This window comes from Chelonia mydas, chromosome 3, assembly GCF_015237465.2.
Source record: "Chelonia mydas isolate rCheMyd1 chromosome 3, rCheMyd1.pri.v2, whole genome shotgun sequence".
NCBI classification, from domain to species: Eukaryota; Metazoa; Chordata; order Testudines; family Cheloniidae; genus Chelonia; species Chelonia mydas.
Genome location: NC_057851.1, coordinates 102,740,241 through 102,768,223, shown reverse-complemented (window position 1 = coordinate 102,768,223; position 27,983 = coordinate 102,740,241). Strand labels below are relative to the sequence as shown.

The 27,983-nt window shown below is 45.3% G+C and overlaps 1 protein-coding gene across 3 annotated transcripts in view; it reads right to left on the bottom strand.

The window, feature by feature from the left end:
* The window catches only part of HECA (hdc homolog, cell cycle regulator), a 33,069-nt gene extending 21,162 nt beyond the window's left edge, over positions 1 to 11,907 (bottom strand). The window contains exon 1 of one of the 3 annotated variants that reach the window (XM_037894896.2): positions 11,207 to 11,907. In XM_037894896.2, coding sequence (XP_037750824.1) covers positions 11,207 to 11,438 — 232 coding nt within the window. In that variant the 5' untranslated portion in view covers positions 11,439 to 11,907. The remainder of the gene's footprint in view (positions 1 to 11,206) is intronic. The other 2 variants (XM_043543053.1, XM_037894895.2) reach the window with 2 other exon arrangements.
* Positions 11,908 to 27,983: the final 16,076 nt, after the last annotated feature.

The window sequence follows — 27,983 nt, the reverse complement described above, 5'->3', positions numbered from 1 at the left end:
ACTGGTGACCCCTTTCACATAAGAAAGCCTTTGAGTGCGACGCCCCCTTATAAATTAAAGACACTTTTTTATATATTTAACACCATTATAAATGCTGGAGGCAAAGCGGAGTTTGGAGTGGAGGTTGACAGCTCGCGACCCCCCATGTAATAACCTCACGACCTGCTGAGGGGTCCCGACCCCCAGTGTGAGAATCCCTGATGTAAACTGTCTTACACTGACCTAACTCTGTAAGTGTCTCCATTAAAATGTAGCTCCCACCGATGTTGCTTGCCCATTATACTTAATAACTCCACCTCCGCGAAAGGCGTCGTGCTTAAGTCTATGTAGTTAGGTTGACACAATGTCAGTGCAGACACTGTGTTGCTAACGTTGACTTGCTGCCATTCAGAAACCATCCCACGATGCCCCACACTGGCAGTTAAATCGGTGCAAGCGCTCCTGGTGAGGATGTGCACTGCCAACCCAAGGAGCATAGTGTGGACATATAAACCAATTCAATTACTGCGGTAGCTATACGTCAATGTAACTTAGGTCTACTTAATTTTGTAGTGTAGACTTGCCCTGAATCTTAGTGTAGCCGCTTTAAGTGGATGGGAGAGAGCTCTCTCGGCTTAATTATCGCAGCCCCCATGAGCAGCAGTAGGTATGTCAGCTGGAGAAGCTCTCTCCCCAACATAGTGCTGTCCACACTGGCACTTAAGTCAGCATAAGTTATGTAGCTCAGGATGGGTAGCTAATTTACACCCCTGAGCGACATAGCCTAAGTCGACACAAGTTATGGCTACACTACAGCTCTACTTATAGTAGAAACACATCCTCTCTCTCTCTCCCTCCCTTCCTAATGTTACAACTGCTGTTTAGATGTATCCCATCTTCACAGCCTTGCACTCTTCCATGACACTCCAGTGCTGCAGTCACTGGTTTCTTACTCAAAGTTGAGCTAGCCTTCTGCATCTGAACTTTCACTTCTGTGAACTAAGCTGTTTCCTCAAAACTTCTGCATTTCTGTAATCCTTAATTTCTATGAAAAGGACTCTAATTAGAAGACGGGTGAGACTTTTTTTTAATCATTATTTTGTGTGTTATTGTAATTCAGGTGCCTTTTCAAGGTTCCAAACCATATGGATTTATTTCCTATAATTTAGGCCCAATCTTGCAACATGCTGAGCACCCACAACTCCCAATGTCTGTACCCTGAAGAGCAATGGGAGCTCAAACACTTGGCATCTCAACTGATCTAACCTTTAGGCTGAACCTATTAAACTGCGGACACACAATAACTTTTGTCTAACATTCTATAGGCGGAAAAGTAGAGGAGCAAGGATGGGTTCAGGACCACAACTATCAAGCAGACAAAAGTGTGTGTCTGTATGATGATGTAAGGGCGGGTAGAGAAAGAGCTTACAGATCTCTCCCATGCCCAGAAATTGTTTTGTCACTGCTGTTTACATACAAATGGGAGAGAGGTCTGGAATGAGTGGATGCAAAGAAAACTCCCCTCTTAATTCTTTCAATAGTCTCTCACCAGTTTCAAAGAAGTCTGTTTTTAAAATACCTCCTAAAGCAAAGCCTAGTAATAAATATAGGTCCGTAAGCATGGAATCCAGCCCATGGTTAACCATTTTGAGAGCATATAATTTTTTGAATTTCCTGACATTTGTATGTATATTTGCTTACCTCACACGTATACAGGAATAGTCTTTATTGTATTCATCAATACTACACAACTGCCTCTATCTGCACAGATTTGTAATTTTATGAACTGTTTTGTCCACAAAAGCAAGTATTTGCAGATTCTAGAATCCTACAAATAGGTACTACAAATGCAGCATGAAGGCTCTTTTCAAAAATAAAGTGCACTGGTGTAGACAATAAAACAGTTATGATCAACTGAGTTTGAGACAAATACAATTATGAAGTGCAAGTTATGCTTTAGTATCCTATTATAGGTCATATTTTTATGTCCTTACACTTAGCAGTACTTTAACTCCACAAGTGGTCCCATTTAAATCACTCAACCAGTAGAGAATATTTGACAGAGAATATTTATCAATGCTTAGCCATAGTGATTTGTATTCCATAAATATATATTGTGACAAAGTTCCTGCTCTACCTTGGCGGGTCTTGTGGTTATTGGCGGATTTGCTCGCCTTGGAGCTTCGTGGTAGCCCTCAGCTTGGCCGTTTTTCTGAATTCACAGTCCAGGTCGATTCCTCCTGTGTCCGACCAGGAGTTGGGAGGATTTGGGGGGAGCCCAGGCCCGCCCTCTACTCCGGATTCCAGCCCAGGGCCCTGTGGAATGCAGCTGTCTAGAGTGCCTCCTGGAACAGCTGTGTGACAGCTACAACTCCCTGGGCTACTTCCCCATGGCCTCCTCCCAACACCTTCTTTACCCCCACCGTAGGACCTTCCTCCTGGTGTCTGATAATACTTGTACACCTCAGTCCTCCAACAGTCCGCGTTCTCACTCTCTGCTCCTAGTGCCTCTTGCTCCCAGCTCCTCACACGCACACCACAAACTGAAGTGAGCTCCTTTTTAAAACCCAGGTGCCCCGATTAGCCTGCCTTAATTGATTCTAGCAGCTTCTTGATTGGCCTTATTGGGATTGGGTGAAGCCCGCCCACTGCTAAAGGATCCCCCCCAGCCTAAGGGGGGGTCCACAGGTCCTGGAAAACCAAATAATTACAGGGGACAACTAATGAACAACAGGGACAGGAGTGCGGTCAAAGGGTCAGACGAAGGGAACCGGACGGGGACACCCAGCAGAGGACCCCGGACAGCGCCCACTGCTCCTCAAAGGCGTCAAGGGAGTCAGTGGACGCCGCCCAGAGGAACTCTGCCCGGAGGCATGAACGGACAGAGGATCGGAAATAGGCCCCACAGTCGCAGGAGACTCCATTGGCCAACCTCCTCACCCTGGTTTTATAGATAGCCATTTTAGCCAGGGCCAGGAGGAGGCTGACCAGGAGGTCCCGCGACTTAGTGGGGCCACGGACAGGGTGTGCATAGATAAGGAGGTGAGGGGAAAAGTGCAACCAAAATCTTAACAGAATATTCGTGAGGAGCCGGAATAGGGGCTGCAGCCTGGCGCGCTCCAGGTAGACGTGCGCCAGGGTTTCCCTCACGCTGCAAAAGGGGCAGGTGTCCGGGATTGGGGTGAACCGCGCCAAGTACATGCCCGTGCTCACGGCCCCGTGAAGGAGCCACCAACTGATATCCCCGGCGGGCCTCGGGACTAAGGTGGAATATAGGCTGGCCCACCGGGGCTCCTCACCCTCTAGAGGTGGCAGGAGGTCCTGCCACTTTGTGTCAGGGTGGGACGTGAGGGTGAGGACATGAAGGGTGTGGAGCACGACAGTGTATAGATGTTTCCTTGGCGCGGTCTGGAACTGGACCGGCTGCAGCTCGCGTAGCCGGCTCACAGTGAAGGGGCGGGGGCCCGATGAAAAGGTCCGGAGGGCCTGGGGTGGAGGGTGGGCGGGTCGCGCCCTCTCTTAGGACCCGGTCGAGGTAAACCCAAGCAGCGGGAGGCAAAGCGGCCCTCGCCTCCTGAAGTACGCGCAGGGGAGTACGAGGTCTGGAGAGCCCCATGCACTGAGCGAGCATCAGGGGATCCAGCCAGTCTTCCTGGTCGTAGTCCAGGAGGTCTCCGATTCTGGTAATTTCTGCCAGGACCAACCTCTGGCGCGCCGAGGGGGACTCCGCCACCTGCACACGGAGCTGGGGGTTGTGTAGCAGGGGCTCCGCGAGGAGATCTTCCCCCACAGAGGCCGCTACGGACTTGGTTGCTGTGAATAGTTTCCAGGTCCAGGGGAGGTCCTGGTAGAAGACCGGCAGCCTGGAGAGGTCTCGCGGAAGACCCCTCGGATGGAGATAAAGGAGCTGCCGGTCATATCGGAGCCCTCGGAAGTGGCGGAGGAAAGCGTGCGCCAGTACGCTTCCACGCCGGACTACCTGCACCATAAAGGAGCCTCTGCAGGGCCTGGAGGCGGAAGACATGGACCTGAGTGCGGAGATACTTCAGGCCCTGCCCTCCCTCCTCCAGGGGTAGATGGAGAACCCCTGCAGAGACCCAGTGCAGCCCAACCAGAAAAATTCCAGAATCAACGTCCGGAGGTTGGCCAAGAAATCCGGGACCGGGACCAGGGTGTTGAGCCGGTACTAGAGCATGGACAAGACTAGCTGATTAAGCACCAGTGCCCGCCCTCGAAGGAAGAGACACCAGAGTAGTCCTGTCCATCTCCGGAGCCACTCTACCACCCTGCCCTCTAAACCGTGCCAGTTCTCTGGCAGAGACAGATGCGTGGCAGAAAGGTAAACGCCGAGATAGAGCAGCGGACCCGCACTCCACCGGATGGCCTGAAGCACGGGTGGGAGGGAGCTCGCCTGCCTCCAGTCCCCTACCACCAAGCCAGAGCTCTTGACCCAGTTGACCCGGGCGGAGGAGGCTGCCGAGTAAACGGCCTGGCAAGCCTCCACCCGCGACAAGTCGCCCGAGTCCTGGACCACGAGGAGCACATCGTTGGCGTACACCGACAGGACCAGCCGCAGTTCCGGCTCCCGCAGCGCCAACCCTGTCAACCTCCTGCGGAGGAGACAGAGGAAGGGCTCAATCGCCAGAGCGTACAGCTGGCCCGAGAGGGGGCACCCCTGCCGTACGCCTTGCCTGAAGCTGACCGGTTCGGTCAGGGTCCAGTTGAGCCTGACCAGACACTCTGCGGAAGCGTACAGCACCTGGAGAAAACCCACAAACTGGGGTCCAAAGCCAAACGCTCGCAGAGTGCTCAGGAGATACCCGTGATCCACCCTGTCGAACGCCTTCTCCTGATCCAGGGACAGGACGGTGAACAACAGACTGTCCCTTCACCCAAGTTCCAAGAGGTCCCGGACCAGATACAGGTTGTCGAAGATGGTGCGGCCCGGGACAGCATAGGTCTGGTCTAGTCGAATCACGTCTGCCAGCACGGATCCTAGACGCAGCGAGATGGCTTTCGCTACAACCTTGTAGTCCGTGCTGAGGAGCGAGACGGGACGCCAATTTCGTAAATCGCAGCGGTCCCCCTTCTTTGGCAATAAGGCGAGCACAGCTCGCCTGCACGAAAGAGGGAGGACCCCACTCTGCAAAGACTCGGCCCAGATGGTGATTAGGTCTGGGCCGCTTCTTGATTGGCTGCAGGTGTTCTAATCAGCCTGTCTTATCTCCAGAAGGTTCCTGACTGTTCTGGAACCTTCCCTGTTACCTTACCCAGGGAAAAGGGACCTACTTAGCCTGGGGCTAATATATCTGCCTTCTATTACTCTCCTATAGCCATCTGGCCTGACCCTGTCACAATATATATGTTAGAATATTTCATTTTGAAAACTGAACCACTGATATATTCTTACACGAATTCTCTGGTCCTCTTTAAATACCCCAGCCCCATAATGTAATCGGTTTTTAAATTGTAATGGTTGACTAGTCACAGTTTCAGCATATCTTAGTTACTGCTGTGCCTACCTTTTTCATTTTCTATTTTAAAATATTAAAATCAGGATATTTTTATATATTTTTTCCAGCCTGGCATTTCTAACTGAAAGTAAATAAAGTAGTTCTTAAGAACTTATATAATCACAGTTAAACACTACAGAAAGGTACAGCAGGACACCTTAAGTTTCTGGGGGGAGGGAGTTGTGGGGTTTTTTTTGTTTTTTAAAGAGTCAGTTTTCAATCTGCATGGATAGATTTCACATGTGAATAGTCTAATAAATTATGAAGCATCCTTCTTTGACAATTTCCCCCCCAAAATTTACAATACTGACATTAGTATTCAGCACATAGAGGTACCCTTCAGAACATTTCAAATTACTGTTTCCTCTATGAAAAAACTAAAAAATGTTACCTGCATTTCAGGTTATTTATTTTAAATTAGCCATAGAGTAATCATGATAAACTTGGAGTGGGCATATTTTAGGACACCAGTAAAAAAAAAAAAAAAAGGAGTTGCACACGTCACTCATCTTGTGCATTACAATACACCACAGGTTTAATTATCAGTTTAACTACATATGAGACAGACCTGAAGGCTGCGCAGTCACTTCATATAATGCGGCATTATATTTCTAGCCATACCACCTTGAGCTATGACCCAACTCAGATCTCTCAAATTAAGCAGGGTCAGAGTAGGTCAATAGCCATATGGAAGGCCTAACGAACACATAGGTGCTGCAAGAAGTTGTTGTGGTGATTTAGAGAAAATAGTTCCAGCTACAAAGACAGCACTGAAACAATGCCTTAGCAGGTGAAGAGGAAACTGCACTGTTAAGAAATCCATTTGAAAATGAAATTGTATAAAAAAAATAGTCTTGATCATGGAATCACAGACTGTAGCATAATGCATATGCACAAGGGGGACGAATTAAGTTTGGACAGGGAACCTTAATTCTGGCTTTTCCTACCTTTTGACTGCTTAACTCCACAACCCGAATGTACTTTTAACATAATTTGTGTGTAATGATAGGTATGTTATAATATTATCCAAAATTGAGAGGGAGGGAGGAAAATCAGGTTATGGTACTCTATAGTAGAAATATACTAACTTAGGGAATCTGAAAACATTCCCAAAACTCACTGCAGTACCACATCTCAGGGTTTGAAAAAAATCCTTTTGTAATCAGCTAAGAATAAGTGAAATATCTCAGATTTATGAAGCCTGTTGTCTCAAAGGCCCTATCTACATTACACCTCAAGGGAGATTCACAGACTTTAAACACAACAGGGACTTTATTATGAGCCCCCAGATGGGGGACTCACTCGCACAACTGCTATATTTTGTAGTGTAGGCAATACTCCACAGCATGTATTGGGTTTTTCTAAAACCATGGTTTGAACTGATCTAAAGCTTTGGACGTACAACCTAAGACAATTGTGAGCAGGAGTTACGATCTGATGGCTGTTTGGTGGCCAATGTAAAACGAGGTTAGTGTCCACATAATAAACACCTTTATTGGTAGTCTCAGTGGGGAAGAAAAAAGCCTGAAAGGAGCCTGAATTAACTTTTCACTTCTACCAGCAGTCCCGTCAGGTTTGGGATGAGGCACATTGGCTGGCAGAGCAGTCTGACCGTACTGGCACTGCCCAGTGCTGCACCTGTGGACTCCAGTCTCCAGGGTTGTCAAAAAGACTCTGAAACCTGTCAAAAAGACAATGAATCCTAAGGGAAACAAAATTGAGTTCAAAGGAACTTTTCAGTATGATTTTTCAAAAGGTAGCCTAGTCTTCTTGAGAACCTGATCAGAATAGAGCTAAGGTATGCAAAGTACTTGGTACAGTCAGAATTCTTCTTTAAAAAGGGGAAACTGTCCAACTGGAGGGGAACTAACAGTGCTATCAGTGTGGTACTCAGAACTCCCATTGTCTTCAAACGGCACCTGTATAAGAAATGACAACACACCTACCCACAATGCTTCTGGTATGCCACTGGTTTCATTTGGGTTAGGGAGAAAAAAAAAATCAGAGGGTTTTTTCCCCTCCTTTTGTCACCTTGAAGTGGGCAGTTCATACAGATAATATCTAAATGAAAATCGTGTTAGCAGACCCAATACTTATTCTCTGATTAAATAAAAAAAAGTAAAAAGCTCTCGTCACGTAACACGGCAAACAAGGTAAAAAGGTTCCAAATCTTCTCTTACTTCAATTTTTCCTATTCATGCATCTACACCAAAAAATAGGACCTAATCACTTACTCTACAGAACTATACACAGAGTATTATTATATTCTTATAAAAAACAGTCTGACAGAGGCCTAGTGAGATAAAAAGGTTTGTAATTAACTATATTAATTCCATTAAATATATGCAACAGGAGCTCTTTTCCCCCCCAAAAATGAAATGATACTCTGGTGGCTGACCTTTGTGACTTTGTCCTCACCCACACCTATTTCACATTTGGGGACAATGTATACCTTCAAGTCAGCGGCAGTGCTATGGGTACCCGCATGGTCCCACAATATGCCAACATTTTTATGGCTGACTTAGAACAATGCTTCCTCAGCTCTCGTCCCCTAATGCCCCTACTCTACTTACGCTACATTGATGACATCTTCATCATCTGTACCCATGGAAAAGAAGCCCTTGAGGAATTCCACCATGATTTCAACAATTTCTATCCCACCATCAACCTCAGCCTAGACCAATCCACACAAGCGGTCCATTTCCTGGACACTACTGTGCTGCTAATAAGCGATGGTCTCAAACACCACCCTATACCAGAAACCTACTGACCGCTATACTTACCTACATGCCTCCAGCTTCCATCCAGGACACACCACACGATCCATTGTCTACAGCCAAGCTCTACGATACAATCGCATTTGCTCCAATCCCTCAGGCAGAGACAAACACCTACAAGATCTCTATCAAGCATTCTTAAAACTACAATACCCACCTGCTGAAGTGAAAAAACAGATTGACAGAGCCAGAAGAGTACCCAGAAGTCACCTACTACAGGACAGGTCCAACAAAGAAAATAACAGAACGCCACTAGCCATCACCTACAGCCCCCAACTAAAACCTCTCCAGCACATCATCAAAGATCTACAACCTATCCTGAAAAATGATCCCTCACTCTCACAGATCTTGGGAGACAGACCAGTCCTCGCTTACAGAGAGCCCCCCAACCTGAAGCAACCACACAACAAAAACACTAACCCAGGAACCTATCCTTCCAACAAAGCCCGATGCCAACTTTGTCCACATATTTATTCAAGTGACACCATCATAGGACCTAATCACATTAGCCACGCCATCAGGGGCTCATTCACCTGCACATCTACCAATGTGATATATGCCATCATGTGCCAGCAATGCCCCTCTGCCGTGTACATTGGCCAAACCGGACAGTCTCTACACAAAAGAATAAATGGACACAAATCTGGTATCAGGAATCATAACATTCGAAAAACCTGTAGGAGAACACTTCAACCTCTCTGGCCACTCAGTAACAGATTTAAAGGTGGCAATTTTGCAACAGAAAAGCTTCAAAAATAAACTCCAATGAGAAACTACTGAGCTTGAATTAATATGCAAACTAGATACCATTAACTTGGGTTTGAATTGAGACTGGGAGTGGCTGGGTCATTATTGAATCTATTTCCCCATGTTAAGTATCCTCACACCTTCTTGTCAACTGGCTAAATGGGCCATCTTGATTATCACTACAAAAGTTTTTTTTCTCCTGCTGATAATAGCTCATCTTAATTAATTAGCCTCTTACTCCACTTTTTCATGTTCTCTGTATGTGTATATATATCTTCTTACTATATGTTCCATTCTATGCATCCAATGAAGTGGGCTGTAGCCCACGAAAGCTTATGCTCAAATATATTTGTTAGTCTCTAAGGTGCCACAAGTACTCCTGTTCTTCTTGAAAAATTGTCATTGCTGATTAATAGCAGTGTGCAAAATTGTCATGCCAAAGTACAAATCCAGTTGCATCTACTCTCCTAGCCTTGCCAACTTACTGATAATGGAAAAAGTTAAAGCACTGGTCCTGAATCCTGATTTGAATGGGGCTCTTCGCATGGTCCTCACAGATTTGATTGCAAGACCCAGACCTATTGCTTTATTTGCCTGTCAAAAAAACCCAGAACCCCCTAACTTCGCTTGGGTTTGTACAATTCTGAATGCTCCTTTAAAGTAACTAAAGCTTGGTAGTCTACAAAAGAAAAAGAACTGCAAATGGTAAAATAAGTTTCCACAAGAAAACATCCTAGCAAAATGCTCTGAGCCAAAACTATAGAGCTCAAAAATGGCTTAAGGGAACTCAATTACAAAAGGATGACACAGTGTGCAAATATGATTACATTACACCCATTTATGTTAACTTTAAATTTATTTTTATTTGACATTTTATAATACTTGGACTTGACCATTTATTTAATCACAATTAGAAAAAATAAAACACTTCTAACAAGTGTTTTAAATGAAGGAACAATTTCCACCCAGAGCATTGCTTTAAAAGAGCTGGCATAATGCAAAACCCCTCATTCATGTTAAAAGAGAATTTCTGCTTAAACATGGATGGTACAAGCCCTGAAAGTTCTATACCAGTGCAATACAATAATCCTACCATGTAATACCTCCAATATTCACTTCAAAGGACAGCAAAACTGTCACAAATCTGACCTTCCTGAAAACCTTTGCCAAAGTAAGGGTCTGGATTAGTGGCAGGGGATGGTGTTTCACTTCGTTTGAATCATGGCCACTGATGGTGAGTAACCTAGGGGTTGCAGACTGACAGTTTGTTACAGTACTGGATGGATGTCTACAGTTCCATTTTTAGAAATCTGAAAAATTAAAAATAAATTACCTATGAGTTTAAGTTGTAAGTGCGCCCCAAGGGCTGCGATGGTAACACATTTCTATAAATGCAGCGGTAAGAATGGCCATCTTCATTAGAATGTGCTGAGCACATACATCTATGACCAAATCTTAGTGCCAGCCAACTCTTAGATTGCTATTTTCCCCCCAGTAATATGGTGCCTTTACCGCGTTTGCTTTCAAAGTGTGTAAGCTGTCAGGCCCCAATGCCTAGGCAGTCGGCAAAGTGCTCTCCACCTGTTTGACACTAATGCACATACCCTGCACGCAAAGGGGGAGAGATCACTTGCAGGTTAACCTCAGGCTCCATCACAGCGCTCAGCCTGAGCAGATGACCGCCTCGCCCTTCAACACCACCCGACACAAAGAAGAGGAGAATTTTTTCCGAGGTAACTTTTCCTCTTGGCCCTTTTTCCTCCCTACTCCCCTCCCCACAGCCTGGTGTGGCGCATCACACGCGCTGGGAGCAAACACAGCCCAGAGCAGCACCAGGAAGGAAAATAAAATATGGGGCGGGGAGAAGAGACAGGAAAAGACAATGAGTCTGGGCAAGTAAAAGCCTCCCGTGGCCTTTGCCAGCCCCCCCCCCCCCCCCCCCCCAGCGGCTGCACGGCGGGGGAGCACATGGAGCTCCCCAGATGACATTTTGTTTCCTATCGGGCAGCGTGGCCCGTAAGGTTGCACCGGGCGTTTGCTTTTTGCCCAGCTTTCCCGCGGCTCAGGGCGGCGGCAGCGGCCGGCCAGACCCCGGGCTGAGCACAGGGACGGGGGCGAGTCCTAAGTTGCCCATCACGCTGCAGCAGAAACCAGGGCAAACCCCCTCCCCAGCGCCGCCCCCCCTCTCACCGCTCCTGCTGTCGCTGGGAGCCGCACCGGCTGCAGCCACCGCTCCGCCGCCGCCTCCGGCCGTCGCCGCCGCCACAGCCGCCGCTCCCCCGGATCCTCCAGCCGCCCCGGCCGCCGCTCCCATCGCTGCGCCCGCCGCCGCCGCCAGGGCCAGGGCTCCATTTTCCTGCTCGTCCCCGCTGCTGTTAGCGCGCTTGTTCTTCTTGCCCTTGCTGCTCTTCTGGTTCGGCATCGCGGAGCTGGAGCAGGAGGCTGAGGCGGCGGCTGGTGAGGAGGCGGCCGCTGCTACCTCCGGCTCATTGCGGCTTCGTTGCAAACAGGGCGCCCAGGAAGGAGAGAGGAGCTGGCTGCGGCTCTCCCAGGCTGAGTGCTCCCGGCCCTCCCGGGCGGGCACCCGCCGCCAGGCCAGCCCAGCTGCGCACACACTTACACACGCAGCCGCCCGGCCCGGGGGAAGCAGCGCCAGGGGAAAAGGCGTGTCCCGCTTGTTTTGATTCTGCTTCCCCTACTATCGCTCTCCTCCCGCCCCTCTCGGCTTCCTCCTTTCACTCGCACCAGCGCTGGCTGGTGACAGAGGGAAGCCGCGCAAGTTAAAAGGGCGGGGGAGCTACGGGGCTGAGCTCCGCCAGGGCAGCAAAGAAAGCAGGAGGAGCTCGAGTGGGAATGGAAAGCCGCCCCACGCCTTCCACAGCAGGGCCTGGTGGCTGCTAATGCTGTAGACGGAGCCATACAAGGCTCCTCCCTTTGGCCTAGGAGAAGCCTCACGTGCTCATAGCAGAGGGGAGCAGCTTCCTGGAAGATCTGCCTCTTTTCCTAAAGGAACAACCCCAACAAATGCAAGGAGGGAGGCAGCGCAAGCTTGTGTTAAATGTACTTCGCTGGAAATGCCTCTGGTCTTCTCCCTGGAAAATAGCTGGAGCTTTATTGGCAGGATTGCTAACGTATTTCAAAAATAAGGGACTGTTTTCTTAGCACTCCTGCCCTACCCTTCCTGATATTATTATTATTATTAATAATAACAATTATAGTAATAATAAGTACTCACCTATATTTGCATAGAGTATTTCTCGCTGCCTTTTGCAGCGCTCAGCAACTCCCGATTTTGTTGCACAGAGATGAAAAAATAAGGGACTGTTGGCAACCCTGGTTATGGACATCAGCAATGGCCCTTGTGTACTCTGTAGCCAAGTATTGTGCAGTAATATGGACCAAAAGTAGCCCCACTCAACTTGTTGATGTCCAGCTGAACACTGTTGCTGATGTCCCCCTGGTTGTGCTTGCCAGTTTCTTTACCAGGTTAACCCTTGTCTTCTTCTTGGCAGCTACTTTCTTCATATGGTCGTGGAGGTTTAGCATGTGATCCAGCTTCAGTCTGAGATAGGTCGGAGTAGGGTCTGTTGCAGAAGGGTAGGCTGCGTGTTGCTGCAGAAGGTCACTTTCAGGGTGCACTTAGCATTCCTGTTATCAAGATGGAATGCAGTGACTGTTTTTTTGTGAGGATTTGGCTTGAGCCTCCATTTCTGGAAATATTCCTCCATGGTGTTTAGGTCCCCGTTCAGGCTGGACTCCGGAGGATGATACGTTCCACGAGTTTGTAGGAGTGATATTGGCCTATAGCTTCCTGGGTTGTCGGTCAGCTTGCCTGGTTTGAGTATGGCAATAACTATCGCCTCCCATCATCCGTGCATCCGGATTCCATAATTTTGGTGTACAGTTTTGCCAGCCATTGGACTTCCATGGGGCTTAGTTGATGAAGAAATTCTGGAGGTTTACCATTTCCACTGTCCGCCTTCCCTTTATTCATTGCAGCTAAACCTTCCTTCACTTCATCTATACTGATGGCAATGGGGTCTTGTGGAGGGATTGAGATCATGGTCCTATGTAGTTGATGATGGATCTCTCGCTTGGTGTTTTTGTCACGTGGTCCTTTTGTGCTCTCCACCAATATGGAGACTATGAAGTTGAGCCAGACTTTTGAGGTCATATATTTCCCATCTTGTTACAGTTCCTTAACATATTCCAAATCATCCTGTACATTTTTCCTGTCCCTAAATGTTTCAGTTAATTGGCTGCCACCTTTAGTATATTACACTCTTACAAAGGCCGATTACAAAAAGTTTAAAAGGGCAAGGTCAGTTTCTTTGCCCATAGATATCCACATTTTAGATGTTTTAGCTGTTCTGCAGTTTTCAGGGCAGATGGACTCTTCCACCAGTACCTATTTTTCAATAACTTGTGCTGTTATTTGCTATCTGGCACTATCTACCTTAGTCCAGAGCTTTGAAACGTCTGAATTACACTCCTTCCTGCCTCTGAGAATTTCACAAAGAAATCACTAGCAGAGCAGAGAAAGTGTGGCCAACTTGAGGGAATAAGGGGACTACCAGGACAGCTAAATCATGATCCAACTGATATCAAGAGCAAACTTCCACTTAATTTAATGAGACCAGGATTTGGCCCCTATGTCTTTTGAGTGATTTCTCAGAACAGTGAAATGAATCTAGTCTGAAAGAAGAGCAAGGGCTGGGAAAAAATCACTGGTACAGACTATAATACATCAGCAAACCAATGCTGCCTAATAAGAGGTTAAGGGACTGATTTGTTTTAACCCACAGAAATGATGAAGTTTCAAGTTAAAGATGCCATTCTGACCTCAGAAATCTGTCCCCAGAAGCATGCTACCCATCTTGCTTTAATGATGAACTAAGGAAAGAGTGACATGGTAAAGGGCCACTCTGGACGCAACAATATAGTGGTTTAAATATCACTTTTGCAAACACCCTGCTTTGCAGGCTCAAATCCTGGCAAGCCTTTCATCCTCCTGAGGTAGAAAATGGAGTGCCTTTCAGTTTATAGGGTAAGGCTTTTTTGTATCAGATCATAGAAAATGTGTTCCTCACTCCCCTGTATGGACACTAAGTAATCCATGGCATTTTTTTGTAACCTTAGAGATTTGCCCTGTCATATTGGACAACATTTTCTCTCCCACCACTAGTATGCTGTGTACCAACTGGCTACCCCTCCAGAAGTGTCTGCATTTTGGTGGTGTTTGCTAGGATGTAGTTTGTGAAGCACTTCACAAAGACAGGTACTAAATATATGTAAAGCACTATTATTAAGAGTAGATACCCAAGGGATAGGATTAGTTGTTATTTAATGACCTAAGAAGGGATAAATAGTTAAGTAGAAAAATTTGCTGAACATAAATATTATGTAGATTAATGAAGAGCAAGGAGGTTGTGAGCACCTCCAGAAGGACTCAACAGAGCAATGTAACTGGCATAATGACATTTGACATAGATGAATGCACTGGCAGGAACACTTAAAAATATCTCTCTAAACTGATGCATTTTTGAATTAGTGGTAACATCACCAGAAAAAGATCCAAGCATTGTGGTGGACAACTCAGTGAAGAGGTCTCAATATTCAAAAAGAAAAAAAATGCCATAGGTAAATGACCAGCACAAATAATGGCCCCACATTGAGCTAATATGTAAAGACAGTAAACAGGATGACTTGGTAATTATAGGCCTATCAGTGGCCAACATGGGACTTGATTAATAAAAAACTAAAGGAGGGTAATATAATTCATGCCGATCAATATAGGTTTATGGAAATAGATCTTGTCAAACTAACTTAATTTTTTTTATGAGATTCAAAGTTTGGTTGATAAAGATAATCATTTTGATGTAATATGGTTAGACATCTGTATGGCATTTGACATGGTACTGCACAAAATTTTGATTATAAATTAAGAATGATATAAAATGAACATGGCACACATTAAATGGATTAAAAGCTGGCTAACTGAGGGGTCTCAAAATATAATTGTAAATGGGGAATCATCATCAAGGGGATGTTTCTAATGAGGTCTTGCCAGGATTGGTTCTTGGCCCTTTGCTATTTAACATTTTTTTTTATTAATAACCTGGAAGAAAACATAAAATTATCACAGATAAAGTTGCAGATGACACAGAAATTGGGTAATGGTAAATAACAAAGAGGACAGGTCCCTGATATAGAGCATTCTGGATTGCCTGGTAAGCTGGGCACAAGCAAACAATATGCATTTGATCATGGCTAAATATAAGCGTATACATCTAGGATCAAAGATTGTAGGCCATACTCAGGTTGGAGGACTCTATCCTGGGAAAGAGTGACTGAAAAAGATTTGTGGGGAGTGTGGATAATCAGCTGAATGTAGGATGCAGACAAGAGCCCTGAGAATGATTAAAGGGTTAGAAAACATGCCTTTTAGAGAGAGACTCAAGGAGCTCAATCTATCTAGCTTAACAAAGAGAAAGTTAAGGAGTGACTTGATTACAATCTTTAAGTGCATACATGGGGTATAATACAATCCAATGGCAAGAAGTTGAAGCTAGACAAATTCAGACTGGAAATAAGGTGTACATTTTTAACAGTGAGAGTAATTAACCATTGGAACAATTTACCAAAGGTTTTGGTGGATTCTCCGTCACTGGCAATTTTAAAATCAACATAGGATGTTTTCTAAAAGATCTCTGCTAGGAATTATTTTGGAGAAGTTCCATAGCCTGTGTTATGCCAGGAGGTCAGACTCACTAGATGATCACAATGGTCCCTTCTGGCCTTGGAATTTATGAATGTATGTATGGAACCCTTGCATATAAGTCTCAGGAGATTTCCTGGTGGCAAGTCGCAGCCTTCTATGAAAAGTCAGATGACTAATGACAAGCTGTCTGTTGATTGGGGAGTAGGAAGCAGGGATTGGTCCCTGTGTTGGGCAGGGAAAGGGTTAATTTGCAGACAAGCCTTAAGCAGGAGAAACGGCTAGCAGCTCAGCTCTCTGTGTCTTTGAAACTGTCAACTTATTTTGCCTAGTTGTCTTTGCCTACTGCCTTTGCCTAACAGCCTTTAGAGACAGAAACACTAACTTCATAATGCTTTTCTCTTGGTATTGGACACGAAGTGTAACACAGAGACACAGCCAGTAGTTTCATACAAACCTCTACTGTAAGCCACTCAAGACCACGCTGCCCGTGCGCTGCAACTGGATCCAGCCAGTTTACTTTCTTGCATGTACCACTACCAAGTCTCTTAAAGACACAGTCACTACATCCATCCTTTTAAATCAATGAACTATACAATAATAAATCAATTACACATGCCTATATAAATTAACTAATAATGCGGGCTGGAGTCAGAGGTGACCAGTGCATGACTCACTGTGGAAAGCGGTCTGGGTCCACAACCCTCTTAAAGCACATACTCCCACTGTCATGATAGCAAACAACAATAGTACCACGGGATGTTGATTGGGTCATCACAGTCTCTGCCTTGAACAGCTCAGTGTCTCCAGTGACCCCTCCCTCAGAGGTTCTTCCTGGTTCCTAGATTCTTGGTCCGATGTGACACTGGATTGGTCCTGCTCAGGTTCTGCAGGTGTCATACTGCAAGCCTTCAAGTGGGGCCTGTTCTGGTGGTGGTGATTTCCTGCATGAGCTGGCCTGTTCACAGATTCTCTCCACAATAGCAAACAACCATCCAGCACTTGTCTTTATCTTGACTGGGTCTCCCTGCCTGAACTCTTTAAGCAGTATGACATGTTCAGTCAGTTACGCCTTCCAGTGTTTCACCAAGACCAAATGTGGGTCTGTCCCTAATTTTCTCTGTCTTCTTGAGCAATGACTTCGCAATCCATCTTGCTCATTTGGCCATTTCACTGGACTGGAGATATCAAATTTAAAGCATTCCTGCTTTTGCCCAGCTGCTTTTTGTAACTTTTTGTATTTCTCCTTCTACTTTTCTTCTGGGCCATTTAGGTGTCCTAACCTCCTCTTCCCACTTAGAGTCCAATGTATTTCTATTGCATTTCTTTGACATCTTTTGGTATGTTAAGTCTCCCTATTTGTCTTAAAATGTTTACTTCTAACATTTATTTATTTAGTCTACATAGGGCTCAATCCATATCAGAGAACTCAGTTTTCCGGTTGATTTATTTAATGCTGGGCGTTCTGAAGGAATTGGCTGATGTGATTGCAGAGCCATTGGCCATTATCTTTGAAAGCTCGTGGCAATTGGGGGAGGTCCTGGACGACTGGAAAAAGGCAAATATAGTGCCCATCTTTAAAAAAAGGGAAGAAGGAGAACCCAGGAAACTACAGACTGGTCAACCTCATCTCGGTCCCTGGAAAAATCATGGAGCAGATCCTCAAGGAAACCATTTTGAAGCACTTGGAGGAGAGGAAGGTGATCAGGAACAGTCAACATGGACTCACCAAGCGGAAGTCATGCCTGACTAACCTGATTGCCTTCTATGATGAGAAAACTGGCTCTGTGGATATGGGGAAAGCAGTGGATGTGATATATCTTGACTTTAGCAAAGCTTTTGATACGGTCTTCCACAGTATTCTTGCCAGCAAGTGAAAAAAGTATGGATTGGATGAATGGTCTATAAGGTGGATAGAAAGCTGGCTAGATTGTCAGGCTCAAGGGGTAGTGATCAACAGCTCAATGTCTAGTTGGCAACCGGTATCAAGCGGAGTGCCCCAGGGGTCAGTCCTGGAGCCGGTTCTGTTCAACATCTTTATTAATGATCAGGTCGATGTGATACATTGCACTTTCCACAATTTCACGGATGACACTAAACTAGGAGGAGTGATAGATATGGTGGCAGGTAGGGATAGGATACAGAGGGACCTAGACAATTGGAGGATGGGGCCAAAAGAAATTTGATGAGGTTCAACAAGGACAAGTACAGAGTCCTGCACTTAGGATGAAAGAATCCCATGCACCGCTACAGGCAGGGGACCGACTGGCTAAGCAGCAGTTCTGCAGAAAAGGACCTGGGGATTACAGTGGATGAGAAGCTGGATATGAGTCAGCAATGTGCCCTTGTTGCCAAGAAGGCTAACGGCATATTGGGCTGCATTAGTAGGAGCATTGCCAGCAGATCAAGGGAAGTGATTATTCCCCTCTATTCGGCCCTGGTGAGGCCACATCTGGACTATTGCGTCCAGTTTTGGGCCCCCCACTACAGAAAGGCTGTGGACAAATTGGAAAGAGTCCAGCGGAGGGCCATGAAAATGGTCAGGGGGCTAGGGCACATGACTTACGAGGAGAGGCTGAGGGAACTGGGCTTGTTTAGTCTGCAGAAGAGTGAGGGGGGGATTTGATAGCAGCCTTCAACTGCCTGAAGGGGGGTTCCAAAGAGGATAGAGCTCGGCTGTTCTCAGTGGTGGCAGATGACAGAACAAGGAGCAATGGTCTCAAGTTGCAGCGGGGAAGGTCTAGGTTGGATATTAGGAAACACTATTTCACTAGAAGGGTGATGAAGCACTGGAATGGGTTACCTAGGGTGGTGGTGGAATCGCCATCCTTAGAGGTTTTTAAGGCCCAGCTTGACAAAGCCCTGGCTGGGATGATTTAGTTGGTGTTGGTCCTGCTTTGAGCAGGGGGTTGGACTAGATGACCTCCTGAGGTCTCTTCCAACCCTAACCTTCTGTGATTCTAATGAGTATAGGATTTTGGCCTTTTGTCTTCAAAATGAAAATTCAAGGGGAAACTTGTCATTTTTCCTTACCTCTAACACATGGATTCCTTTCAGCAGCTGCTGCTGCTACATTTGTCATTGAATATGCAGTAAAAGAGGTCATGACTCACAGGGCATTAGTAGGAACTTGCAAGTTTCCATTTTAAAAGGAAAGTACACTTGCGCAATACCACAAATGTCTGCAAAACTCTTGGCAGTTTTCTTTACATGTAAATGTCAATCATGAGCATGGCACCTCCTTTTAAAATAACATTTTCTTTATTCTAAACAATGACTAGTTCATATTAAGTCATTTCTAAAGTTGACTTTAAGAAGCCAAAAATTCTAGTGTACTTCCCCCCCCGTACATAACTTAAAACCCCAGCAGCAAACTCATTCTTAAAGATTACAGCTATCACACATCCATATGCAGGGTAGGTAGGAGCATTCTACTCTCAAATGAGCTATTTAAAAGCTGCATAAGGAGTTAAATTATATGCAATATTTTTGAAGAAGTCAGTTGGAAGCCCATCTGCCACAAGATTCTTCCCATTTCTTTATACTTTTTTTGATGAGACAGAATTTTTTTTATCAGAACTAGACATGTTTACATTATTGATTTCCTGCTTTGATAATTCAAAGAGGAAGAGGTTGGCAAAACAGTTAATCATATGTAGCTTGATTTGTCTATTCCTCTGCTGCAAACGCTGGTAAATCCTGGAAAGATTGTCTAAAAAATTGGATTTGACTGTAGCTGATATAGAATTTCTTTTGTTTGCATTTATTTTTTGTTTGTTTGATTGAACAAGTGTTCCCAAACAATTCACTCCTACTCTGAATCTTTGAAACTGCAAGTTTTCGCCTGAAACTTCAGGTGGGTGGTTTAGAAAATAGCTAGCTATACTGACCAAAAATATTGGTATGTGAACATACTTGAAAGAGAGTCAGTAGCCTTTCTCTAGGTCTACTAACAAGATTTTCTAAGAAGATAAGAAATGTAGTTTGTATTTAAAGATATTGACTCAAATTTGTCCCTCATGGTAAATTATGTAGTTTATTTACATAAACGTCAAAACAAAAATCCAGCGTAGTACCTCACAAAAAATACATCCAGGCAGTAGATGATACAGAAATTCGGGGCACACAATGCTGCCCCAAAGCACAGAGACTAGAAAATCAAAGCAGGGGTGATGTTCTGAAAACGTTCTCTGTTTTCAATAAATTAATTAGAACCATGTTATTTTATTTAGAATCTGCTCGCACAGAAAGAAACGTATGTCCCACACTAAAAGCAGTCCTGCTGCAGAGAGTAAGGGAATGCCAAGGAGAGAGCTTGTGAAGCATTTTAGGATCTTCCTGGTTGAAAAACTTTACAAGAATATAAGGCATTATAACTAGTCGATCTAGGTACTTTTATGGCCCTCTTTATCATAGTGTCTGAGCACCATGCTGGCTGAAAGTAGGTTTTTGTAGTAGGTTTCAGAGTAACAGCCGTGTTAGTCTGTATTCGCAAAAAGAAAAGGAGGACTTGTGGCACCTTAGAGACTAACCAATTTATTTGAGCATAAGCTTTCGTGAGCTACAGCTCACTTCATCGGATGCATACTGCGGAAACTGCAGAAGACATTATATACACAGAGACCATGAAACAATACCTCCTCCCACCCCACTCTCCTGCTGGTAATAGCTTATCTAAAGTGATCACTCTCCTTACAATGTGTATGATAATCAAGTTGGGCCATTTCCAGCACAAATCCAGGTTTTCTCACCCCCCCCCTTTTTCCAAAAACCACACACACAAACTCACTAACTCACTCTCCTGCTGGTAATAGCTTATCCAAAGTGACCACTCTCCTTACAATGTGTATGAAGATCAAGGTGGGCCATTTCCAGCACAAATCCAGGTTTTCTCACCCCCGCCCCCAAAACACACACACACAAACTCACTCTCCCGCTGGTAATAGCTTATCCAAAGTGACCACTCTCCCTACAATGTGCATGATAATCAAGGTGGGCCATTTCCAGCACAGAACCACTAACCCAGGAACCTATCCTTGCAACAAAGCCCATTGCCAATTGTGCCCACATATCTATTCAGGGGACACCATCACAGGGCCTAATAACATCAGCCACACTATCAGACGCTCGTTCACCTGCACATCCACCAATGTGATATATGCCATCATGTGCCAGCAATGGCCCTCTGCCATGTACATTGGTCAAACTGGACAGTCTCTACGTAAAAGAATAAATGGACACAAATCAGATGTCAAGAATTAAAACATTCATAAACCAGTCAGAGAACACTTTAATCTCTCTGGTCACGCAATTACAGACATGAAGGTCGCTATCTTACAACAAAAAAACTTCAAATCCAGACTCCAGCGAGAAACTGCTGAATTGGAATTCATTTGCAAATTGGATACTATTAATTTAGGCTTAAATAGAGACTGGGCGTGGCTAAGTCATTATGCAAGGTAGCCTATTTCCCCTTGTTTTTTCCTACCCCCCCACCCCCAGACGTTCTGGTTAAACTTGGATTTATGCTGGAAATGGCCCACCTTGATTATCATACACATTGTAAGGAGAGTGGTCACTTTGGATGAGCTATTACTAGCAGGAGAGTGAGTCTGTGTGTGTATGGGGGTGGGGGGTTGAGAAAACCTGGATTTGTGCTGGAAATGGCCCACCTTGATTATCATACACATTGTAGGGAGAGTGGTCACTTTGGATAAGCTATTACCAGCAGGAGAGTGAGTTTGGGGGGGGGGGGGGGGAGCGGAGGGTGAGAAAAGCTGGATTTGTGCTGGAAATGGCCCAACTTGATTATCATACACATTGTAAGGAGAGTGATCACTTTAGATAAGCTATTACCAGCAGGAGAGTGGGGTGGGAGGAGGTATTGTTTCATGGTCTCTGTGTATATAATGTCTTCTGCAGTTTCCACAGTATGCATCCGATGAAGTGAGCTATAGCTCACGAAAGCTTATGCTCAAATAAATTGGTTAGTCTCTAAGGTGCCACAAGTACTCCTTTTGTTTTTGTAGTAGTGTTTCTTTCAGGTGATTGTGGAAGAAAGAGAGAATTCAAGATTATAATAAAGTGTAAAGTACAACCTAAAATGACATTGTAGGAGAAATCCCCCAAACCCTACCATTTTGCTGGACCACTTTAAAGGCACGGTCAAAGGCCAAGTTCAAGTTGATAAAATTAAAATGTATATATAAAGTAAAATAAAATATTCGTCTTTAGGAGCAAAGAAGATTTAACTTGAAAATTCTATTTTCTTTAATTCTATTTGCTTCCAGAGCAGCACTGTTACACACAGAGTAGAGTGTAAAATGACAATCTTGTTCTATAAATGCAAAATATATGCATCTGAGGCATTAGACTAATGAAATTAGCACTAAACCATAGTTACTACTTCTCTCTATCTGTTTTTTATATACTCCCCTCCAGTGTTTCCTCTAATTTTTTACATCCCTGTGTGGAATGAATTTTGTTATGTGCATCAATATAGAGGTGATATGTGACACATCACCTTCATATTGGTGCACATATCAAAATTCATGTGGTGGGGGTGGGGCCGGGGCCAAGGGGTTCAGAGTGTGGGAGGGGGCTCAGGACTGGGGCAGAGGGTTGGTGTGCAGGCTCTGGGGTGGGGCTGGGGATGAGGGGTTTGGGATGCAGGAGGGGGCTCAGGGCTGGGGCAGAGAGTTGAGGTTGGGGAGGATGAGGGCTCTGGCTGAGGGTGTGGGCTCTGGGGTGGGGTTGGGCCTGAGGGGTTCGGGGTGCGGGAGGTGGCCCAGGACTGGAGCAGAGAGTTGGGGTTGGGGAGGATGAGGGCTCTGGCTGAGGGTGTGGGCTCTGGGGTGGGGTTGGGTCTGAGGGGTTCGGGGTGCGGGAGGTGGCCCAGGACTGGGGCAGAGGGTTGGGTGCAGGGGGTGAGGGCTCTGGCTAGGGGTGAAAGCTCTGGGGTTGGGCCAGGAATGCAGGGTTTGGGCTCTGGGGTGGGGCTGGTGATGAGGGGTTTGGGGGTGCAGGCTGCCCCGGGGGTGCAGGCTGCCCCAGGGCTGCAGTGGGGAAAGAGGACTCCCCGCAGCCCTCTCTCACCACAGCAGCTTGGGGCAGTGGGAGAGGTGCCTCTCCCCGGCTGTGGCAGTTCTGGCAGTCCTAGGCTGGGCCGAGAAAGGGGCGCTTCTTCCCCAGCCATGGCAAGTCTGGGACAGGTCCGTGTTGGGGCAGTGGGAAGGGCGCCTCTCCCCTAGCCATGGCAGGTCCGCGTTGGGGCTGACAGGGAAGAGTGCCTCTCTCCATTGCTGTAGTTCTATACTGGGGCCAGTAGGGAGAGGCATCTCTCCTCGCTGCAGCCCTGAGCCCCTGCACGGGGCTTAATAGGCAGCTGTGCAGCCATGCAGCTTAGAGGGAATTTAGGGTATTATGTAAGTGCCATGAGGTGGGAGGGTCTCAGAGCCCAGGCTTCACCCCAAGCGCAAACATCTACACTGCAGTTAAACAGCATCTTAGCCTGAGCCCTGCAAGCCCTAGACAGTAGAACCCTGCGCGGATATTCGCATCTGATCCGTGATCTGCTGATACCCGCATCCGTGGATGCGGATATCTGCGGATATAAAGCAAATACCTGTGGATTTGCAGGGCTCTACTAGTCAGCTCATGGGCCAGCCATGTGTGTTTGATTGTAGTGTAGACATACTGTTAGTAAACAACTCCGTTGCTGACGCACAAGATGGGTTGGGATCAGCTCACTCCCTCTTAGCTGTGTTGGTTCTGCAGGGCTGACATAATTTCTTCTAAAAGTGATTTATATAATTTCCTTCCAAAAGTCAGGAAAATAAAAGGTATGTTTCCCACAGCATCCTTAACTGTCCTTTATGTGTATATTTTGCAACAGGATGTTCTGGTACATGATACCACAAAACACTATGGACAAGCCTGTAGCCTTCTTTCCTGTCCACATAAAAGAGTGATAGGTTTCAGAGTAACAGCTGTGTTAGTCTGTATTCGCAAAAAGAAAAGGAGTACTTGTGGCACCTTAGAGACTAACCAATTTATTTGAGCATGAGCTTTCGTGAGCTACAGCTCACTTCATCGGAGTGAGGGGACGTAAGGCAACGCCTTTATCCCCTGCACTGGCTACCCGTACCTTGAGTAGCCATGCTGAAGGGAGAGCAACTTCCGTGGGTTTGCTAAATGCCTCTCCATCCATGTGGGTAGGAAGGGGCAGGAAATGAGCAGAGTCAAAACTCTGTCCTAGTCAGGAAATGTATAGAACATTGTGCCAGATATAGGGATGGCACAGGGTATGTCATCATCCACCCTCCTCCCCCCACTCCACCCTTTCAGAACAGGGTATGATCCAGAGCACAGATTGCAAATATGAGTCACAATCTGCTTCCTGGTCTACTTCCAGAGCAGCACAATTATACACAGGGTAGACTGCAAAATGGCAATCTTGCTCTCAGAATGCAAAATATGTGTATCTAAAGTGTTAAATTAGGGCTAATCCATACTATGCCCATTGTTACATGGGTGCACTACAATGACGATATAATTGGCTCTAGATAAACTCCCCTTTTTGTATTCTCTTCCTGGAAATTTCCAAGCCTGGATACACAAATTTTCTCAATGCATTTCCTTTTGATAAAACTGTGTGCCAGGAAAGTATCTGGCAATAATTAATGCAATGGTGTATTTCTATAAGTAAGGCCTACTAGATCAGTTTACTGTATTTAGTTGTGTTATGCATTGGAGATTCCTCCTTATTTTTATGCCTATCAAATTACTCCTGGTACTTCTGGACAGCACTGTTGTCTGTGTAGATTTTGTGCAACTTAATAAAAAAAATTAATAGTGGTTAATGGAGTTCAAAATGAAGGTCTGGAGAGGGATACTTTTGTATCAGACAAGAAGTAGTTAGCAATTCTATTATGATTTTCAAACAATAATAAAAAAGAAACTAAATATTTAATGTGTCAGTTGCCACAAATTCTTGAGTCATTTTTTCTTTAATATAGACAATTGGTATAGACAATTAGAGAATTTTCAATTAATTATATTTTTGCAAAGGCCCAAAGTGCTATCTTAACAAGTCTGCTCACAGCCTGTAAGAAGATCTTTTCTTTCTTTATCCTACCACATCCTCAGGGGCATAGGGCATCCACCAGTTTCCACCATTTATTTCAGCCTTGTGCTAGTCTGTTCAGGCTTCTGAGTGTCATGTTGATAGATCTGGCTTCTGTCTCTGTTGTTCTGCATAATGTTTCTCTCGGTCACCCTCCTTTTCTCTGTCCAGGTGGTGTCCATACTATCATTTGCCATGGTAGTTGTGTTGGTGACATCCTTAAAGAGTGTCCTAAATATGTCCATCATCTTCTTACTCTATTTGATCCTTTAGATTGGTTTGCTCTTAGAATCTCTGACATTGCAAGAAACTCTTTCCAATGGACTAAAGATTTTCCACAGACAATTACGTAGGAATGAATTGATCTTATCAATTTCTGTGGATGTACAATAATTGTTGCATGTAAAGCAATGAAGTGGCCTTCATATTACTTTTGGTGAGTGCACTTTTTAAAACTGGATTTAATTTTAAAAGTTCCGTTGAAAAAGCACACTGTCACTGAAATCCACTTTCTATTGCTGAATGATTTGTGTGCAGGGAATTATTCTTCTGTTATAAATAATTATATATGAAGAAGCTCTGGTTTGGTATTTGTTTGTTCAAGCTTCCATTTTTTAAATTAATCCCCGAGAGATGCATATGTTTCGCTAAAAGAAAAGGAGTACTTGTGGCAGCTTAGAGACTAACCAATTTATTTGAGCATAAGCTTTTGTGAGCTACAGCGCTGTAACCAATTGCTATTACTAATTTGAACACTAGCATCAGTTTACACATCTATTGTTGGAGAATTGTAAAAAACTACTTAAAGTTTACGTTAACAAAAAAATAAACAGTCCAGCAAAACAATTGTTGTCCATTATTAATGGTGCCCAAATGAGCTTGAGGAGTGATAATCAGATGTGTAATTACCCCAATTCACTAAAGTATGGCTTAAATTTCAGCATGTGCATAATTGCTTTGCTGAATCAAGGCCAATCCTCCTCCCAGCCCCCATTGTTACTAAGATGGTAATGATTACAAATTCAGAATCTTGACAATATCTATGATAAACAAAAATGTTTTTGCATAAGATATAGCTGCCACATTATGTAGTAAGGATAGCTTCACTCACCTTCATCATTTGCTGTTCTTCCACCTTCCCTTCTTTTACGAACAGATGAGCCTTATGTGCAAATTAGGTTTCTGTTGCTTTAGCTAGCAAAAGCAACCATCAAAATCACTACTGCTGCAGTATCTACATAGATTAATGAGGATTAATGTCTAGTCCTGTGTGCTGGGATATTGATTTGCATTCTCTCATCTAGCTGTTCCCCACTTTTTGATTTATAAGAGCATCTTTTCCCCTTTCTTTTCATAAGACAAGAGGACTAAAAAGCTTTTGTTAATTGGGGAAAAAAAAGTTCATCATCTCTCATTATATTCTTTACTAATCCTTTCAATTTATGCATTATATATTTACTATAGTTATTGCTTAATTTATGCCTTTTCAGAAAAAATTGCCAGTCTTCTCTGTGGTTGCCCTTTTTATAGTCTCAGACTGTGAGACCGCTGACCAGGTGCAAGGACAATGGCTGTCTATTAATTTCTCCACACCAGCTGTTACCCTCATCATGCACAAAGTCTGGGTCCTGCTGATGAGAGCCCTGTTATGGCTGCTGCTCTGTTGTAAATTTTATTTTAAGAGCAGTTCATTCTGATAGTAAAGTGTATCCATGGGTCAGCATGTATTATAAAAAATCATAGATCAGGCTTCAAATCCATCACAGAGTAACTCATAAGTCTATTCCTGCAACAGAAACAGGTCCATATTAAAAAAAAAAAAAATCAGTACTAAATAGGCCCCAATCCTTCTAGTTTTTCTGCATAGGAAGACCCTGTGCCTGTGGGGAGCTTCATTTTGTTGGGGCCGCACATGAGCACAGAGCTGCTTGTAGGATCCAGGCCATAACTTGTCGTGATTGACCATCCGTGCTCAATAGAGCACCCAAACTGGAAGAGGGTAGGGTGCTTTAAAAGTCACCTGCATTAGCAGGGCTGGAAAGGAGGGAGAGCTTACAAGAAGCTTGCATGGTGATTTTAGCCAGAGATGTTAGTTTGTTGCTGTCATGGGCACCAAATCCACACACTTTTATTTTAAAAAACAAATAAGGCTAGGAAAAGTCAAGATAAGTTATCATTCTGAGTTGAGATTCTACTGTTCATAATAATATTCTTTAAATAAAAATAAATACTTTTAAAAACCATCAGTACTCACTGTGAACCGGAAATTTTAGAACAAAGAAATAAGTTCTAAGCTATAAAAACAAATAATGCAAAATGAGGGGTTTTTTTTTTTTTTTTAGGCATGCTTATCCTTGTCCATGTCTGTAGTGAGACTGTGTGGTTCCCCACCGCCCCAGAGAGAGACGAGTCCAGCCGGACACCAGAGTGGGCGGAGCCAGGGAGCTCTGAGCCCACGCCCCAGAGGGTCAGGCGTAGCACAGGAAGTATAAAGGCCCGACCCCAGAGCTCACTGAGAGAGCAGCCACCAGGGAGGCCAGATGCTGCCGGCCTAGCTCGCGATTGGGAAACCCCAGCAGCCTGCGGTAAACCCAAGGACTGGCCCAACCTGCCCCTCGCCAGCTACCTGGAGGAGTTGCCGAGCCTGCCCCTCACCAGCTATCCTGAAGAACACTTGGTGCTGGACCCCCCTGAGGACACCACCCTGACCCAGGTACCTCAAGAGGGGGCATCTGGAAGTAGCCCGGGGACAGCTGACTCTAGCCTGGCTGCAGCGCTGCCAGAACCCAGGTCAGTGTGTTGCAGCCAGGATCCCCACTGACTCGGCAGCGGGACTTCTGCTGCTGCTGCTGCTAGGGCCCCGGGCTGGGACGCAGTGGAGTGGGAGGGCCTGCATCTCCCCCTGCCACCCAACTCGTGGGTGGCAGTCCCCCCCCTCCCAGGCCCTTTGGAGCCAAGGGCCTGGGCTTACTTTTTATATACTGTTGTTGCTCAGCCCCTGCCTGAGCGCCTGACTCACCATTGCCCCGCACTGACCTAGGGCCTGGGCTTATTTTTTGTTTATTTCTGCCCTCACAAAGGCCGCAGAGGAAGACTTCCGCGGCCGGATTAATTCCCTGCAAGAC